At 43.5% G+C, this 19,189-nt stretch overlaps 1 protein-coding gene across 1 annotated transcript in view; it reads left to right on the top strand.

The window, feature by feature from the left end:
* The first annotated feature begins 277 nt into the window (after positions 1-277).
* The window catches only part of HIP1R (huntingtin interacting protein 1 related), a 58,398-nt gene continuing 39,486 nt past the window's right edge, over positions 278-19,189 (top strand). The window contains exon 1 of the mRNA XM_084648978.1: positions 278-524. Within this exon, the coding sequence (XP_084505104.1) occupies positions 432-524 (93 nt within the window). The 5' untranslated portion in view covers positions 278-431. The remainder of the gene's footprint in view (positions 525-19,189) is intronic.

Genomic DNA, 19,189 nt, shown 5'->3' with positions numbered 1-19,189 from the left:
TTTCATACCCTGACTGTGATTCCAGAATTCAGACTAAGGCTGGGCCTAGGGGCTGCAGTGGGTGGAGGGAGAGATGGAGACACTACTTTGCAGGGGAGCCGCCGCTGCCTGGGCAAAGCAGGGGAGGATGCTGCCCGAGGAGGGAGGCGCGCAGCAGCTGCTGGTTGTGAGTGGCTGCCTGGGAGTTGAGAAGGGAGGATTCCCTCGCCTCTGAGTGGCTGCTGCTGCCCCAGCAGTGGCCCGGCCCGCCCGCTGGGGGCGCCCTTGCGCTCCCCGGCCGCCGTCTCGCCGGGATGCGAGCAGTTGCGAGGCTGAGTGTCTGGCCGCCGTGGCTGCGGGAGCAGAAGGTTCCGCGCTTCAGCCCTTAGCGGAGCGAGCCGCCGCTTCTCCCTGCCGCCCAGCGGGCTCCCCTGCCCGGCAGCAGCAGCAGCATGAACACCATCAAGAACGTGCCGGCCCGGGTGCTGAGCCGCCGGCCCGGGCACAGCCTGGAGGCGGAGCGGGAGCAGTTTGACAAGACACAGGCGAGGAGGGGACGGCACCGGGGCAGGAGGAGGGTGCTGCATGGCGCGGGGGCAGGGTCCACCCTGCACAGTTGGCGGGGGGGAGCGGGATGGTAGCCGAGCGGGAGGGGGAGCATGCAGCCCGCCTGCTGGGGGGACGCGGGGAGAGGAGCATCTCTAGGGCGGGGGGCGGCGTAAGGTGGAGGCGGGTCTGTGCTGGGGAAGGGGCGAGAGCGGGGTCCCGCCAAAGAACACCCCAGCGAGGGGGTGAGCAGCCGGTGGAGTTTGTTACAGGAAGTAAATCCATAAAGGGCTTGTGGGTTCACTGAGTTGTGCTGGACTCTGACAGAGAAAAGGGGGGTGGGGGGGTGTCAGTGGTTTATGGGATCTCCACTGCTTCTTCCCAGGGCAGGCCTGGGCTCTTTACGGCTCTGGGGACTTGTCGTCCCCTGGCTCAGGCATTTTATCTCTGGCTCTTTGCTCTTTAATTTTCGTGAATAAAATTCATTAAGTTTAAGACCAAGGGGGGGAAAAAAAGCAGACACATCTGGATGTGAAATGCCCCCTGTTGATTGCATCGATGCAATGTACACTTCCTGTAATAAGGAAACTGTGGCCTGTCTAAATCACAGACACCTTCAACCTTCTTCATTGGCTGGGCCAGCTGCCAACTCGGTTCTTTCCTTTTAGGGACTAAGGGGTGTAGTATGTGTTTGGGTGGGTGTCAAGAAGTGGTATTAGGAAAGATCTGATCAGGCTGGTTTGTTTTGTACAGGTAAAAGTGAATCAGTCTTACTACATTTCTCTCATTTCCTCTGCCTATAAGGGTTTTGTTTTGTTTTTTTAAAGAAACGTGTTGCAATGATTGTACTCTTTTTAGTTGTCCTAGTATATCCTGTTTGACACAGTTACAGAAGCCTGATGCAGGAGCAAACCTGTTTTTCTTTTCATTGGCAAAACAGGTCCATTATTATCTAGGAATCTGTGAGGTGAAAAGTTTCACATATAATTGACTCTGATAATGTTATGTGTATATTAAAACATACACCCTCTTGTTTAAATATCTGTGGTGTGGATTATTTTTAACTTTCTTTAGTATACCTGTTTCTCTGAAAATGAACGTGACTGTTTTTCTAGCAAATGGAAAAAATTGGCTTTTCCATGTGTTGTATACCTTTATAATAAATTTTAAAAATCAGGTGTAGAAATGTCTGTGGGTCTTAAGTTTTGGGAGTTAAAATATGGTATCAAGACGCTTTGAAATAACCTAAAATACAGATATTTAAAGAGGAGACCGAGGAATACAGAATTTGTGGGATGGTTGTTCATTTTATTATTATTTTTATTTGGCGTTCAAGCCCTTCCATAATTGAAAGTCTGTGTTACATTTTTTTAGGAGGCATAAGCAATTAACTGTTGTTTTCACATGGAATAGATAACTCAATTGTCAATTGGCATGAAGGTTAAAATAAGAATGTAGTCAAATAGTTTTCCACAATTTAATAACTTTAGGGAGATTTAAATGACTGTAATTTCTAATTCAGGTGTTTGCTAATACAATACTCTAAATAGGCTAATCAAAATTCAGTATCTTGGCTAAATATCAAATACCAAATTATAAGCAAAGATGGAATAGATTCTCCATTAAACTGAAACAGAGACATCTGGAACAGATATTGTACAATAACACATTTTCAAAATATATTTTGACACTATCAATTTTTAGAAAGTTTTGAGGTTTGTATAGAAGTGTTTTACACTAAGATCTTAATTCTGCAAACACTTGCACGTACCCAGAAGAAGTAATTATTCTTTTATGTTCAAATATTTCTATGTAATAATATATTAAAGTAAAATATGTCTGTGCACTTCTAGATAGACTCATGGTGCTGCAAGGAAAAACCTCCTTTTTGTTCATGTTTATAAAGTAGTTTCTAATAAGTAGATCTCACTCTGTATTTTGAAAGGCTGAATAGAGAGGATACTGCCCCTGCTTCTAGCTTTATTTATTAAGTCTGATTTCAGTTCTTTGTAGGACATACTGATGATGAGGCAGCCATATTTCTATGGCTGACTAGATGTATTAGGTCACTTCCTCAAACAGCAAGTGAACTTAAATTCAAGCAATAGTCATGTGAAATAGCAGCATTAATTGAGATCACGTCATTTTTCTACACTACTCAGCTCCCTTGCAGCAAAATTGAATAATCTCTCCTAATTTGGCCCACAAGATTGTGGAGTCTTTTCTACTTAGTCATGCAATTCCTATGCATGTGTATTTGGTTGTTTGGGGGGGGTCTTAGTTTGGGAGGAGGGGCAGTGAATAAGTTACATAGGGTGCCTAAGGCATGATAAAATAAGTCTAAGCCAGTTTATCCAAGAGTTGTATATTGTGAGTTCACTGACATACCAGATACACAATTGCTGAAGTAATTGGTTTTATAGTTTTTCTTTGCTTCTTTCTTACCTGTGTATAAAATATGCACACAGGGTCTGCTTTTTTTCTTTTTCAAAGGTGCTAAGCACCTGCAGATCTCACTGACTTCAAATGGGTGCCCTGCATTCCTGAACATCAAGCCTCTAGCTCTTGAATTGCCTGAGACTGGTGCTGCAGGACTATCCCCTTTTAAATGATTGCACTAAAGAACAGTAATAAACCCTTAAGAAAAGGTTTTTTTCCCCACAGTGTTATCTTCTGTTTGAACACTCCAAATATTGGCAAGTTATTGAATAGAAAGTTTTATAACTCCGGGCTGATGGACATGAGGGTCCTGCAATCCTTTGGAATTCAGTGGTGCTGCTGAAGGTTAAAGGCATAGCAGCAACAAAGAATGCTGAACAAGTACTCTATCAACACAGAGTGCAGGCCAGGTAAACATGCTGCAAGCTGTTCTTTGCTGCCCTTCAAATGACTTTAAGTCTTGCAGTGATAACCTTTTTTAAAATAGAGGTGGTAAAGTCTGTTTGTCCTGGTCCCATATTATCTGCTGTAGATCACAGGCTGTTCTTGTGCATAGACTTAAAAACAAAAACCCAGGTCTGTTTCACTCATGACACTAGTGTAGGATGGACTCTGGGATTGAAAAGTTAAGTACATTAAGTTGACCCATTTGGCTATTGGCAAAGTGTAATAGAAGCAGATTCACGCCAGGTGCCAAAGCAAATGGAGGAGAGAGAAGAGGAAGAATAAAAATAGACATAGTTGACTGTCTTTTAAAAGGACAAAACACTTCTTCACCCAGAAGACAGCTAGAAATAAACACCTGTTTTTCTGATCGCTTACATGCAAGCGACTGCTATAGTTGCCCTAGAGATGTTATGTGCTCTCACATGAAAGGCATAGTGGCCTGCAGCACTGTGAATGGGAGCGCCGGTTGCTCAGGAATATCTTTCTATTTTGATATGGTCACCCTATGGAAAAAAGTGAAATATTTTGAAATGGATAACGCTGAACAAGTTTTTCATCTCTAATTTCTACTGCTATCACATACTGCAAACAGACTCTTATGTCTTGTGGCAATTCTAATGTTTAGTGCATGAAAATTTTCCCTTCCGCTCCCTACTATAAGAATATCTCAAGTGATCATTTGTTTCCCATCTTCTCCTGACAAAAGGGGCAAATAAGTTTCTTCTTGGAATAATACAAAGGGCATCTCCTGTGGCTTACAGTTGAAAGGCTGTGGGGGACCAAGTCTTTAACTCAACCTGCTAATTCAAACACCTGATCGCTTCTCCTGTCACATAGCTGTTGTCCCAGATGTTCTGAGTTCTTCCTCTCTGCAGAGGGACGGAATCTCACTCCATGTTGCCCTGTCCCACTGGCTAACTAATATGCTCACACTACAGTAATGGGAGCCATATATAGGTATCCAGGTTAGCTAGAACAAAGTGAATGAAAACAGGCCGAGTCTCAGTTTCCTTGTAAACACCACCAAACAGTATAAAAAATTGCTGACTTTACTGCTGCTTTATGTTCCTCTTTTTCAGTTTGTCCAGCTGTGCTGGGAAAGGCAGGTAGCTGATTAATGCCTTCCTGAAGTGCATTCTGTAGTATAACTGGCATTTACTGAGGAAACTCAGGCTGTCTTTTTGTTGGGAGAACCAAACTTGCAGTTCAGGTTCCCTTTGGACAAGTCAATATAGAAATTTGACAGGCTCTTACTTTAGAGAGAATTAAGGTGGGTGAGGTACTATATTTTATTGGACCAACTTCTGTTGGTGAGAGAGGCACCCACTTTGTGTCTTTATTATGGGACCAACACGGCTAGAATAGCACTGCAAGCAAAGTTCTTACTTTGTTAGATTTACCTGCTATTGTTACCAGTAACCCCTCTGAACAACTGAAAGGAGACTAGGGAGGAAATATTTCTCTATACTTTTTCAGTTTGCTTTGTGCATTTATCACTTTGGGTGTAATTATTGTCAGTTTTTCCCATAGTCTCTGTGTGGGTCTTTCACGCAGCCACAGAAGGTAGAGAAATTTTTCTAAAATAGGAAAATAGAATTGCAAAAGCATGAATATTGTCAAGAGGTTAGTGTCCAAAACTAGTGTAACTTATTTGTTTTATATTGGGAAGATTTCAGATTGATATCTTTTTAAATTAAGTCTTGATCATGCACCTATTTATCTGCCCAAGACCAAATTTCTTAACATCTGGGCAAGTTAGATTGTTTAATATAAACAAATATCTCTCAAGAGCTTTCACTTTCATGAGCCTCATAGAAGAGTACAGAGTGTCACTTTTAGCGCTGTACACATAACTAGGGTTTGGTGGGGGTGGGGGGTATTCTAAAACAAGGGTTTTTTTTTTAATTTTTCAGCTCAAACTAAAATTATTTTTAAAAAATTGGCAAATTGAAAAGTAAAAAAAAACATTGTTTCAGATAAAACTAAACAGTTTGTTCAATCTGAAACTAAACATTTTGTTTTGTTGAATTTTTTAAAACATGTTTTAAATAAAATGGAAAGCAATTTTGAAATAAGTCATTATGAATCAGAAAAAATGTCTTGATTTTTTTTTTCTGATTTTATTTTAGGACTTTGACTGAAACAATTCAGCGAAATTGACTCGAATTCACAAAATGTTTGTCAACCCAAATCTGCATTTATCATCCGAAGGAAAAAAAAAAATTTTTAGCTGAAAAATTTCATCCAGCTCCCATAATTAGTGCCACAAACAGTCCAAATAGAAGTGAGAGGTTTTATTAAAGTTGTGGGTGCACCTTTAAATGTATTTGTGCTATAAATTACTGTGTGCCTGGGCTAGCTGGGGCAGGTGCCTGAATCAGTTCAATACATTTTAGTGATTTCCTGGCTAATAACAGTATGCCTTGTATGAAACAGACCTCTTTTCTTTTTGTACCATCCAAAGACACCTTTAATGTAAGACGGATTCTAATGACTGAGTTGTTGTACATTTTTGAAACCAACATCACTTTAAAAAACCCTTCAAAGTAGTCGTAAATTATATTGATGGGCATTTTCAATTTAATTAGAGCAGCCCCTTTGGTTGATACAAAGACAATAAGAGTGTATCACATTGAGGTCCAACTGATACCAGTGCAGAATGAGCACTATTCTCTGATGTATCACAGCTTTGTGATGGTGGTATCTTTACTGTGTGGTTGCTTAGGGCAATCTGTTGTACTTCACTGAAGAATATTGTTGTAAGAGTTAGCACTTCAGCCAAGAGACTGAAACTAACTTTACAAGTAGTTTCTATTTCCAAATAAAGCATCCCTCACCTGGAACGGTTCCCCTCCCATAGCCACCTTTATGCATCTAAAAAGACTTCCTCATCCACTCAGCCCAGCTGGGAGCAGATGCCAAGGGGGAGATGACACCATCCCAAAGGAAGTGATGCTTGTTGACATGCAGTCACAAAGAGGCCTGATTGTACATTCCATTCCCAAACAAGAATCGCCATTGAGCAAAGCAGGGCAATGCCTGTCCACATTGCCTCATGACTGCCTCTGAATAAGCCTGACCTCTTCTTGAGTCACTTCCTTTGGAATGGTGTCAGTTTGCCTTGCCATCTGCTCCTGGCTGGGCTGGGTGACTGAGGAAGCCTGCTCAGAAGCAGGAAACCTTCTCTAGAGTATGGCACACCGTACCAGCTGAGGGACACTCAATTAATAGAACAAGTTGTCGGGAGCTATTGGAGAAAGGAGTATGATGGATTCAAGAAACATTTACTGGCCAACACCTTTTCTTGGCAGTAACCCTTGTGGAACTGTCTAGAGCTATTGTTGGAATACGTGATTGGAGAGCTTTAAAATCCTTATTCTGTGTTCACACTTTCATTTGGGTATTACAGCCTGATCCTGAGCTGCTGGGAGCTCTTAATTCCTGTTCTCAAAGTCAGTCGATTTTGACCATCAGCACCTTGCAGGATTGAGACTCCTCCTCCCCTCCCCCACACATGCTTGAGCACTCTTTGGAACTAGGAGCCAAATTGTGGCACAGCATGAAAATTGTTTCAGAATGACTGCAGTCTGGTTTCTGATCACCAGTAGCTTCATGCCCCCTCCAGCTTATCTTTCCCCATGTAGATCGTTTATAGAAATGTGAATAATCCTTTCTTTCATGCTGCTTGTTTTGCTACTTGTGTGTCTGTGTGGGTGCGTATATAAAATGTTCATTTAAATTATTTAAGCATGATTTAATAGGAACACTGGTCTTAAATTCTGTTGTGTCCCCTAACTCTACATTTTGGGGCTGAATTTACCCAGACCGTGTCCCTGTAAGCATACATACTGGAGGTGTTAGTGAATCCATGACAGATACAGGCATAGAACCCAGGAGTTGTAAAGTGTAGCTTGGAATAAAATCCTGCTGGGTTTTGCATTCCTTAGGCATTCAAAGATAAACATCTCCACCAGAAGATTCAAAGATCAAATGAACCAGGCAGATGCCCAGAATACAATGTATATTTCCACTTGGTATCACTTTCATATTGCATTTGGTTTGTTTAGAAGGCGGGGAAATGTTAGGAGGACACTTATCCTTTTAAATAGCCATTGGGAATTAGGCCAATTTGACAAGCCTTGGACCAATTACAGTAAAAGGTTTACAGTGCGCTGTTCTGCTTCCAAAAATAAACCACAAGGGTGGCCTTACAGAGAGCATTATGCGCTGTCATGCAGGAGACTTGGTCCCACCTCTGTGATGGGGAAGATGGTGGCACTTTAGCATCACTGCCTCGTGCAAGACAGTTGGAAGAGCATTGGGTGGAAGTATCTAGCAGTAATTAATGTGGCCTGAAATGAAAGAGTGGGTGAAACACCAGTCTCTATCAGCCAGACTGTGTAATCATCAGGTTTAGTCACTGTATTGGTACGTAAGGGTTTTGAGTAGGAGACTATAGTCTGGCCTAATGGGGAAAAAAAATCTGGCCACTTGTTGTCCCTTCATAACTCATCAAAAGTCCTGATTCTGGAAATAAATATAGGCAGGGTAGGTGGGTCTGGCTCCAATGAACTATGTATTCAGTGAACTGGAGTGCAGGTTACAGCTCAAGAAAGACATTGAAATGGTCTTAGTTATTCTTTCTCCCATAACATCATTTCAACCTACTTTGCCCTGCTAGACCATCTGCCATCCAAGTATCTCTCAAAGTGCTTTATAAAGACTAAAGCATGAAAAATGTCTGACGCAGGTATTTATTCTCCCCATTTCTCAGCTGGAGGAACTGAGGTGATTTCTTGCCCAGATGCACGCAGAAAATCTGTGGTAGAGTTGGGAGTAGAACCCAGGTGTCTTGACTCCTAGTGCTGTTGTAATGCCTACAGACCCTGGTTGGCGACAGGCGGGATTGAACCTGGGACCTCTGGAGCTTAGTGCATGAGCCTCTACGGCATGAGTTAAAAGCCAACTGTCTGTTAGCTAAGGCTGTAGAGCAAACTTCATATATAAAAAATCACACTCTTCCCGCCCCCGCACCCACCAGGACAGAAAACCACACCCAGGAGGTGTGTGGGTTACACTCTGCCTTACCCCAAGCCTTTCCTTCTAATATTACTTGATGTATAGTTGTGTCCAAAGTCACTAGAGCATTCACCCTGCATCTCTATCTTCTTGGAGCACACAGGATACCAAGAGACTGTGAGGACCATTGCTGACTCTGTTGCATCTTGGTTATGCCTGGAACACAAGAGCCAATTTTCCTACATTCTGCACCATAAGTCTAGAGATACTGAAAATGGAGGATGTGGAATTATATGCATGAGGTTCATATATACAAGGTTCAGTGATATGATACAGCCCCCAATACTCTAAATTTTGGTCAAATATTTCCTACTTGGGCTCCAAACAAATCCCACTTTCATCTCTGTACATCTTGTTCTGTCAGACTGAGTGGCTTCCCTTGGGGGCCATTCTACCTAAGCACCATTCACCATCCCAGAGTAGCGGGAGTTTAAATGAGCAGCAGTGAAAGAGTTAATCATATTCATATTTAAATGGTCTCCACCGAGCTATGGAGCTAACATCCCAGTCAGATGAATGGGAGACAGTTCAGAACGTTCAGCGCTATTGCAAGGTTATACTCATAGGCATAAAAAATAAGAGTCTAAATTCAGTCAAAACAAATGGGGTCACTATGTCTGGCATGCCATACGATATTGGCTCAGGCAGAGCCTGACTGGCTCTAGAAATGCTAGAATGGGTACCGTCTGCTCTGTCGTATAGTCACTTCAGCATCTTTTTTTTAATTGCATAAAGGGATCCTTTAAAGAGTTGAGCAATCAGAGTTTGAACACCTATCGACCTCGGGATGTTTTTCCAATGAAGATCAGTCTAGGAATTGCCAGTCCTTACCACAATCCTCAGGAAAAATGAAGGGTGAGCCTTGGACTGGGTGATCATGAGTGTGAATGCGTCAAGGTGGATATTCCAACTGACCTATTTCAAAGACATCCTCCAATCCCTGTGTAGTCTGACTTTCCCAAGGCAGCTCAGTGAGTAATGGCCTCTTGCCATGGAAATTAGACATTGACAAGGGGATTGGCAGTACATCCAGATTTGATGATTTACGTCCAGTGGAGAACTGGGACTGAAGAGTCAGAAGGATGAATCTTGGTTGAACACAAGCGACTAGAACTCTGACCCTGCATTATTAGTAAATAGACAGGCATGTGCAGTTGGAGGGTGAGATCCACAGCTGGGGTAAATCAGACACTGAGATTTAAATTTAATAATGACAATTTAATAATACTAATTCCTAGCTTTTATATTGTGTGCTTCCGCCATAGATCTCAAAGCACTTCACAAAGGAGGTCAGTATCATCCCCATTTTACAAATGGGAAACTGAGGCACGGAGAGGCGACATGTCGTACCCAAGGTCACTAGCAGCCCAATAGCAGAGCTGGGAAGAGAACCCAGGTCTCCTGAGTCCCAGTGCAGTATTCTGTCCACAAAACAACACTGCCTCTTTCTACCAGCCGAGGGTCTGGCCCTCCATTTTTAATGCTTTTGTCTCCAGTCCATTTGAATAATTACAAATATTTCTTCTCTTGCTCTAAAGCATCTTAATTGATTCAGAGCTTTGACCTTTATAACTTGGGTTATAAGCCTGAGTGACTGTAAAATAAATGTAACACATGGATAATAGATCACTATTGACATTATAGTTCTGTACATAGACTTCAGTTTTTGTACCTCTTATGAGTAAGTTTTAAAAAAAAGCCAACAGCACTCCACAGAGTGGAAGGCTCGGGGAATTAGTAATAAAATACACAGCCTCTCCCCTCAGGTCCTTGGTCTGAAGCATCCGATGAAGTGAGCTGTAGCTCACGAAAGCTCATGCTCAAATAAATTGGTTAGTCTCTAAGGTGCCACAAGTCCTCCTTTTCTTTCAGTACAATCTGAAGCTCACTATAGTCTGACACCTTCTTAGTGAGTTGCATCAAGAAGGTTTGCGTGTTTATGTTCCCAAGAGTCAGGTGTCCACATCCCAGTTAGCATCATGGTCTCAGCAGAGAGAGACCAAAGGCAGAGTGGATTTTGGAAGCTGAACTCCGCTTCTCACTGCTGTGGTCTCCCCATAGCCAGGGTGATGCACGTTGAGAGTAGCGTAGTTTGTGTGGCTACTCGCTATGTTCTACCAGTTCTGTGGACAGTAGGTTCCCAAGTTGTCAGTGTGGCCTCATCACAAGCAGTTCAATTATCTTCAACTTTAAATCAAAATCTATATAGTGAGGACTTTGAAGCAGGGAATCGATGGCCTGGGAAATGCGAGGTTCCCTAGTAATGTCATGTCAAAAGGAGAGAGGATTGACACATCAGAACGCCAAATGAAATCCTCTTCCACCCATATCTCTAGACTGAGTAATCTGAGAAGCCAGGATAAACTCCTCAGTTGATTCAGACTAGTGCCCAGCTTGGTAAATATCACCTCCCTTTCCATTACAGTCTTGCTAAGGCAATGCATCTGGAAGAACAAGCGGCTACCGTTGCTACAGCTGCTTCCTGTGTTCTGGCTCAAGGAGGCTTCTCTGGCCAGCTTTCCTTAGAGCTTATCTACAACTGGAAATTACCAAGATAGCTGTTCTGGAATGACTCCATGACCCCGCTTACTCTGGAATAAGAGTGTGCATTCAGGGTCTCCTTTGGAAGACGTTATTCCAGAATAGCTATTTCAGTAAAGTTTCAAGTGTGGAGAGGTCCTTAATGCCCAGGCCCTGAGGTCTCACACTGCCCTTTGGTTTCAGAGTAACAGCCTTGTTAGTCTGTATTCGCAAAAAGAAAAGGAGTACCTGTGGCACCTTAGAGACTAACCAATTTATTTGAGCATGAGCTTTCGTGAGTTACAGCTCACTTCATCAGATGCATCCGATGAAGTGAGCTGTAGCTCACGAAAGCTCATGCTCAAATAAATTGGTTAGTCTCTAAGGTGCCACAAGTACTGCCCTTTGGGGCACTTTTCCCAGCCTGGCTGCAAAGTTGCACTAAATGCCAATCTCTGGTTATCCCTGCTACAGCGTAGAGTGGAAGCAGGAAGCCAGATGACCTGGAATCCTACTCAACTGCCTTTGGGGCTGGAGCCATCTCATGTGTCCCTGTGCCTTAATTAGTGGAGGCAGCATGACTGTTTGTCAATAGTGCTTGAATGAGTCTCTGTCTCATTGCCTTGTGGTCAGAGCCAATACCTCACATGTTCATCAGGGCTGGGCGACTTCCTGGACAGACAGAAGAGTGGTTGCTCAGGTCTTGAATCGAAGCAGAGAACGCAGCTTCCCTGGTTTAAAGCCTATAAATAAAGGAATGAGTTCACTGAACTGTGGAAAAGGGAAGTTCCTCACTGGTCAACATTTGCCAATCTAGCCCTGGGGCTAGCTCCTGCCTCCCTTGGTGTAAATAGAGCAGCCCATGGTCCATTATTAGTCATGGAGTTGCAGGTCCCAGAGGGACATGGTGTCATCAATGACAGCTGCTTGTGGGATGGGAGTCTCATCCTTGCTAGGGAGTAACTAGAAGGGTTCAGTGAGTTCCTTTTTAAAAAATGTATCCACATCCTTGCGAATTGCCCTGGGCGCCATATACTCCCAGGGCCAAAGGTAGCTGTACTGTGAGCAGACAATGGCATAACTTCCTCCCTCCCTCAAATACCTGCTGGTCACCAAAAGAGGTGTCGGCCCTAGCACGTGTACAGGGTGTGTACAATGACCTGCTTGTCTATGCTGGCTAGAGACTGCTGCATTACATCCATCTCAGAGCTCTTCTCTGCTTCATTCCACGTTAGTTGTAAAGCAGCCTTACTATCAACCCCAGGACTGTTCTATTTAGTTTCTTTTTAAAAGAGAATGAATTTAAAACTTGTAAAAAGAAAAGGAGTACTTGTGGCACCTTAGAGACTAACCAATTTATTTGAGCATGAGCTTTCGTGAGCTACAGAAGTGAGCTGTAGCTCACGAAAGCTCATGCTCAAATAAATTGCTTAGCCCCTAAGGTGCCACAAGTACTCCTTTTCTTTTTGTGAATACAGACTAACACAGCTGTTACTCTGAGACCTTTAAAACTTGTGAAATTGATAGCCCTGGTGACCAAAGTTCCCTCTGTCACGCTGTCTGGAGTAGCTCACAACTTTGAGTGCCCACCTCAGGGCAGACACCCCAAACTGGTGTTATGTTCTATAACTGGATTTCACCAAGCCAGTAACTAACTGGATCACTATTCCAGTCTTACCATGGAGTCACAGGCAGTCCTCTTAGACTCTCCAGCCTATCTTGCCACCCACACAATCTGGATTTTGTGATAATGATCACTTAAACCAAAAATCACACCAGATCAGGTTTCTCCCAGTGTTACCCCAGATAAATTGGTATTCCAGAGCTTACACCAAAGACAACATTGCCAGCCAATTCTATAGTTAACTATAGGTTTACCAGCTAAGAAAAGGAAATGAGAGTTATTGAGAGGTTAAAGCAGGTAAAATATATTAACAGGTGAGTCACAGTTTGTAAGTCCAAATGGTGGCAGGGATGTAATAAACTGCCAGTTTCCCAAGAAAAATTTCAAGGTGCCCAGAGGTGTCTCTGGGGATCTCTGCTTTGTATTTGGCCCACTACCCTGTAAGAGTCCAAACAATCTGAGATAAAGGATCTTTGAATCCATATTTATATCTTCTCACAGAAGATAAGCTGACAGTCTCTTTACCCAGTTTTGCCTTTTCTTTGATGATGTGGGGTGAGGAATGCACTTTGAGTCTCTGACCTCAGGTCACCACACACAGTGGCCGTTTGCTTTGAAATTAGCACCTTCTCTGATAAAGTCCTTCATTAGCCTTCCCCAAGTCACCTTTGATGTCTGATGAGTTATTTAGTTACAGGGGTATTTCCAATGGAAATGTTAGCTATTACATTATAATGGCAACAGATACGTGAAAACAACAGAAGTAACATTCCACTAGTTTTCATGAAGCTTAAACACCTGAATACACTCTTACATTTACACTCATTTTGACCTATACTAATACATAAGTGAATTGGCCCGAATACACTCTAGCATGACCAGGTCAGCCAGCATCACACACACTATCCACACAACTGGTATAGGATGGGCAGTACAAGCTTCCTTGAAGTGAGCACCCCCAGAAGTGAGAGTTTAAGTCTCTGTCTCCATGCCTGTTTAATCCTTACCCTCTCATCACACTGCCAGCAAAGATACCAGTTAGTGGTCAGTGAGGCAGTGATTTATGACATGGACACCTGTCCATTGGAAACTGCACTGAGACCCACCAAATTAAAACCACATTAGCACTGAATAGCCATCCATCAGTAGGCATTGTAGATCAGTGCTGGCCTAGGCTTACCTGCAGCACCTGAGCATAATTATTTGGAACTAGACTCCAGCTGTGGAACCACTGTCTTCCTTCATTGGCATGTGGGAGAGACTTAGATTTTAGCAATAGCTAAAGAAGTGATTTTTCTTGAACTCTTGGCTAAAGGGGAAAGCCTTTAGCGTATAGCGAGGGTGATCGATGTGTTTCCATGTCCGGTTTATTTAGTGATGTGAATTCTTACATCTAAATGAAACTCTCATATCAAAAAGTCAGTGAATGGATTCCATCAATCAGTGCAGAAGAAATGGCGTTTCTGGCTAGGACGTTTTTACATCACCTTTCCTCTACTCAAAATTACTAAGATCCAAAAGGATCTAACTTCTATTAAGAATCACTTGTTAAAAGTTGTTGCTTAAAACAGGCTTCTCTAGTTCTTCAGTGCTAATACTTTGAGCCTTACTTACAGAATTAGAAATGAGCTCAGTCTTCTGAGTAATAAAAAAAGAAAAATCATAATCATGCTCTAGTCTTATGAAAGACTGCCTGGGACACAGAGCCAACTCTCAGTGGAAGAGAACTGAAAAGCAAGCTCCCATCCCCCAGAGAAATTAAAACACAACAACTCCGCCCATGGGATCATAAAGGGCTCAAATCCTGCTCTCTTGTTTGTATACATGCATAGGCCCATTGACTTTCTCCTAATGCTTGGCTTCTCAGCAAAGAGGCTACTTATGGGAGTGAGTCACATGATTGTGCAATGAGACACAGAACTGATCTCATCCTCTCTATTCAGTATTGCAGGGTTGTCATAAATATAAAGGGAAGGGTAAACCCCTTTGAAATCCCTCCTGGCCAGGGGAAAGCTCCTCTCACCTGTAAAGGGTTAAGAAGCTAAAGGTAGCCTCGCTGGCACCTGACCAAAATGACCAAAGAGGAGACAAGATACTTTCAAAAGCTGGGAGGAGGGAGAGAAACAAAGGGTCTGTGTCTGTCTGTATGCTGGTTTCTGCCAGGGATAGACCAGGAATGGAGCCTTAGAACTTTTAGTAAGTAATCTAGCTAGGTATGTGTTAGATTATGATTTCTTTAAATGGCTGAGAAAAGAATTGTGCTGAATAGAATAACTATTTCTGTCTGTGTATCTTTTTTGTAACTTAAGGTTTTGCCTAGAGGGGTTCTCTATGTTTTTGAATCTAATTACCCTGCAAGATATCTACCATCCTGATTTTACAGGGGGGATTTCTTTATTTCTATTTACTTCTATTTTTTATTAAAAGTCTTCTTGTAAAACACTGAATGCTTTTTCATTGTTCTCAGATCCAAGGGTTTGGGTCTGTAGTCACCTAGGCAAATTGGTGAGGCTTTTTACCAAACCTTGTCCAGGAAGTGGGGTGCAAGGTTTTGGGAAGTATTTTGGGGGGAAGGACGCGTCCAAACAGCTCTTCCCCAAGGTACAAAATATTACACCCGTTATCCTTGGACTGGCCGCTACCACCACCAAACTAATACTGGTTACTGGGGAAGAGCTGTTTGGACGCGTCCTTCCCCACAGCCTTCCCTACCCAGCCCGCCATATCGTTTTGCAACCCCGATGTGGCCCTCGGGCCAAAAAGTTTGCCCACCCCTGCCTTAGAGACTAACACATTTATTTGGGCGTAAGCTTTCGGGGACTGGCTACAGCAGGCTCTTGCAGAGATGGTTTTATGGAGGTGGAAAAACAGGTAGACATTGAGCCCTTGGGTCTAAAAGACAGGCATGTTCTCATGGGAACACTACAGCACACTGTAATAATAATTAGATCTTTTCAGTGGCTCTTAAAGCACATCACAAAGGTTCTCAGTACCATTATCCCATTTTTACAGATGGGGAGATAAAGGCACAGAGAAGGGAAGCAACTTGCCCAGGGTCACCCAGCTGGCTAGTGGCCAAGCTGGGCATAGACCTTCATTTTCCTGAGTCCCAGTCCCATGCTCTATCCACTAGGCTACACTGTCTCCTTGTATCTGGAAGGGTTCCTAACACACTTCCTCCAGGCACACGGTAAACCACCTGTGTGGATATTATGAGACTTTACTGGCTGAATAAACCTAGGAAGAATGAAAATAAAATCCTTAGTGCCTGTTTGATCAGCACAGAAACATTGCTTCCTGCTGGCATAGGAATTGCTGATTTCTTGCATCAGTCAGTATCCTGCATTGTAAGTCTTGTTTTTATTAATAAACCATCCTTAATCAGATCATGACAGTTGGTGTATCTAAAATTAATTCCCAGTGACATTTGGTCACTTGCAAACCCCCATACTAAGAGCTAGAGTTTAAGGGGGCCCGAGCCTGCAATGTACTGCGAGGTGCTAACACCCTCTGTTCCGATAGGACTGAAATGGGGTTGAGGGTGCTCAGCCCTGTGAAAGATTAGGCCCTGGGTTAGCAGCTCTGTGAGGTACCTGTGAGTGCATTTTGCTATGTGTTTCAGACTGATCAACTTTAGGGGTTAAGAGGATTAGATCAAATTATTGGCTTAGCTACTTTACTACAATTACAGCCCAAATGTCAGTTTAAACCCACAGGACTTCATTAAATACACTGAAAATAAATCCTGCATCTCTTCTCTCCAAGCCCATAACCTGCCCCTACAGTAGATCCTTCCAGCCACGCAGGCTTGAGTGTGTCTGCACTGTACTGCTGAGCCTCAAATAATTAAGATCTTCTGCAAAAGTAAATTCCATGCTGAGCAAATAACCTGACAGACCTTTCTATAACCACACGCACTGGGCCTCAGACACCGCATCTACCTGTGTTTGGGGGAGCGGGGATTAATTCAAGTGGCCTCCAATAATGAGGGTGGCTGCCACCAGTGCTAAAATTTGTGGAAGTCTATTTTCATGCTTCTAGCCTACATTCGAGAGGGACAGTCAGGCTTCCTGACCTATTTTTTGTGTCACAGCCGCAGCATTGCATTGTATGAAGGAACAACTATTTGAGCAGACTGAGTTTAGGGCCTCCCTAAACCTAATATCATTGGGGTTCCCCTGACTCCTGAAGCCAGACCAATCCCAAACATCACACCTCCTCCCCATTTGGATGCACATGCAGACTGATCAGGTATAATCTGTTTAATTCCTACATTCATTCATTGCTACAGTCTGAATTGGGGTCTGGATCTTACTCAGGGGGATGGGCTCTGAGCGAATAGTTCTTCCGTTCTAAATTCTCCAACTGCTTCACTTCGGTAACTTTACACCTCCTCCTAATTTATCAGTGTTCAATAACTGTGCTCTCCTGCTCAGCTGGACGCAGCACCCACTACTTCAGATGTCTACTGGAGCCATTCTCCTCCTCACCAGTTCCTATTGGAAATAGCTGCTGCCCATCTGTTTCTGCCACATGGCCACCGGCAGAACCCCAGAAATGAACAAACATCTAATGTCCAAGCGACTAATTCCTAGAGCCTTTGCTAGCTGGAGGCTCCCGACTAATTCCTAGAGCCTTTGCTACCTGGAGGCTCACGACTGATTCCTAGAGCCTTTGCTAGCTGGAGGCATGAGCCTGACAAGTGCTAAATGAACAGGTGTCCTCGCCACGGGGGCTGACACCGATTGGAGGCTATGCCAGCAGCCGTAGAGGAGGGGCCAATCGTGGAGACTGAATACATGTCAGCGGAGCCCGTATTACTCTGCTCCTGTGCTGCACCTGAGAACGTCCGCTTCCAGGGCTGTTGAAACAGGGGAAAGAAACAATAGACAGTCTCTGCCCCCTGGAGAAGGCCTTGGCCCTGGAATGCTCTACTAAAGAAACCCAAAACTAACAAACAAAGCTGGTAATGGAGTCCTCAGCTTGTCAGACAGTGCGGCGGAGACTCCAAACAATTTACACGACCTTCTAAAATGGGTCAGCCTCAATGGGTTTTTTTTTTTATAGCTGCATTAATAAGACTGGGTAATGCACCACACTGTTTCAGAGGCATTGGTTAGGAAGAGAAGTCATTAGATTGCTTGGTAACGGACACAACACCCCTACCCGGGGTAAGTTATCCCTGAAGCTTGCACACTGTTTGATGCTATGAAAAGCAAAGCAACTGGCAGATGCCAGTACAGTGTCTCTGTGAGACAACTCACTGAAGGGGCCTTAAGGCAAGTAGGAGACCATAAAAAGTCTTGCTCGGAGGGCTGGTATCTTTAGCATCAGAGAAGTCCGCATGTGTGTACACAAATTAAAATTGTAGAAGGAAGGCGCCGGTTGCTACTCCACTGGTTTTCAAAGTGCTGTCAAAGTATTAACCACTTAATACCAGCAGCTGGTTCTTGCACTCAGCTACAGCCTAGCTGAAGGCCTAATCCTGAAGGGTGCTGAGCGCCCTTTACTACCCATTTAAACCAGCACCTCCTGACTGCGCTCAGTTCCATTTTTAAGTGCAAACATGGATGATGAAGTGCAGTTTCTCAAAGCTAATGCTGACAAATCAAAGACAGCAGTGATCTAAGTTAAAATGTGTTGCCATTAGTGCCTACAGATGATGTGATGTTAATTGGCATTGGGCATTTATCTGGGTCTGTATAGATCTCCCCATTTTAGAAGCTGAAACAGAAGCTGCTTATTTACATCAGTTTTTTCTAGATGTGACCGTCCACTGGATTTTTGCTGTGCTCCAAAGGGAGTGGGGGATGGAACTGAAAAGTGTATTACAATCCCCAATGCACGACTCAGAAAGGCCTTTTAATAGCTCTGTAATTAACACCTGCAAAGGAGTCCCATTCTGCAGAAGAAAGATGCCGTTTCCCTGGTCAAGGAAAGCGAACTCACCCTCTCCTCCATCATGGAGGAAATCTTAACTCCAACCTTTGCCCGACAGTGGAGTTTCAGGTGTAGAGTCCAGTAAGCATCAGATCCAAGCGAACAACTAGATGTGTATGAAATGGCTGCATTATGTACGTGCTGATCGATAGGAAGCAAATCTTTTTTTTTTCTTTTAAATGCCAATTGTCTAAGATGTACAGCTGCATGATGGATGGCAGAAGCATGGGAGAAGCAGGGAATGAATTAAAAGGAGGACCACTTGCATGATGGGGTAAAGATGGCATTTCCTAAGCAGCCTCTCTCTCTCTCTCTCTCTCTCTCTCTGCCCAAATGTCTGGGCAGAGAATTATATCCTGGCCTCCAGCTTCAGGAGGAGTTTTGCAGAATGCATGTGAAAGCTTGAGTTGTACATCCCTGCCAGAGAAAGGGTGCTTGAGGAAAGCCACCAAAAAATAAAGTTCTCATTCACATGCTGACATTCCAGCTCTGATCACCAGGTTGACACTTTTCCAGAACTTCCTTGCTGCATACAACAGCCTGGTGCATCCCTAGCCTCTCATATATAGATCCTTCCATTATTCACACCTGTTCCCTTTAAAAACAAGCTCTTGT

Source organism: Lepidochelys olivacea, assembly GCF_965140295.1.
Source record: "Lepidochelys olivacea isolate rLepOli2 genome assembly, chromosome: 15".
Lineage (NCBI taxonomy): Eukaryota > Metazoa > Chordata > Testudines > Cheloniidae > Lepidochelys > Lepidochelys olivacea.
Note: the sequence above shows the minus strand (reverse complement) of the source record. Positions and strands in the feature narration are given on the sequence as shown.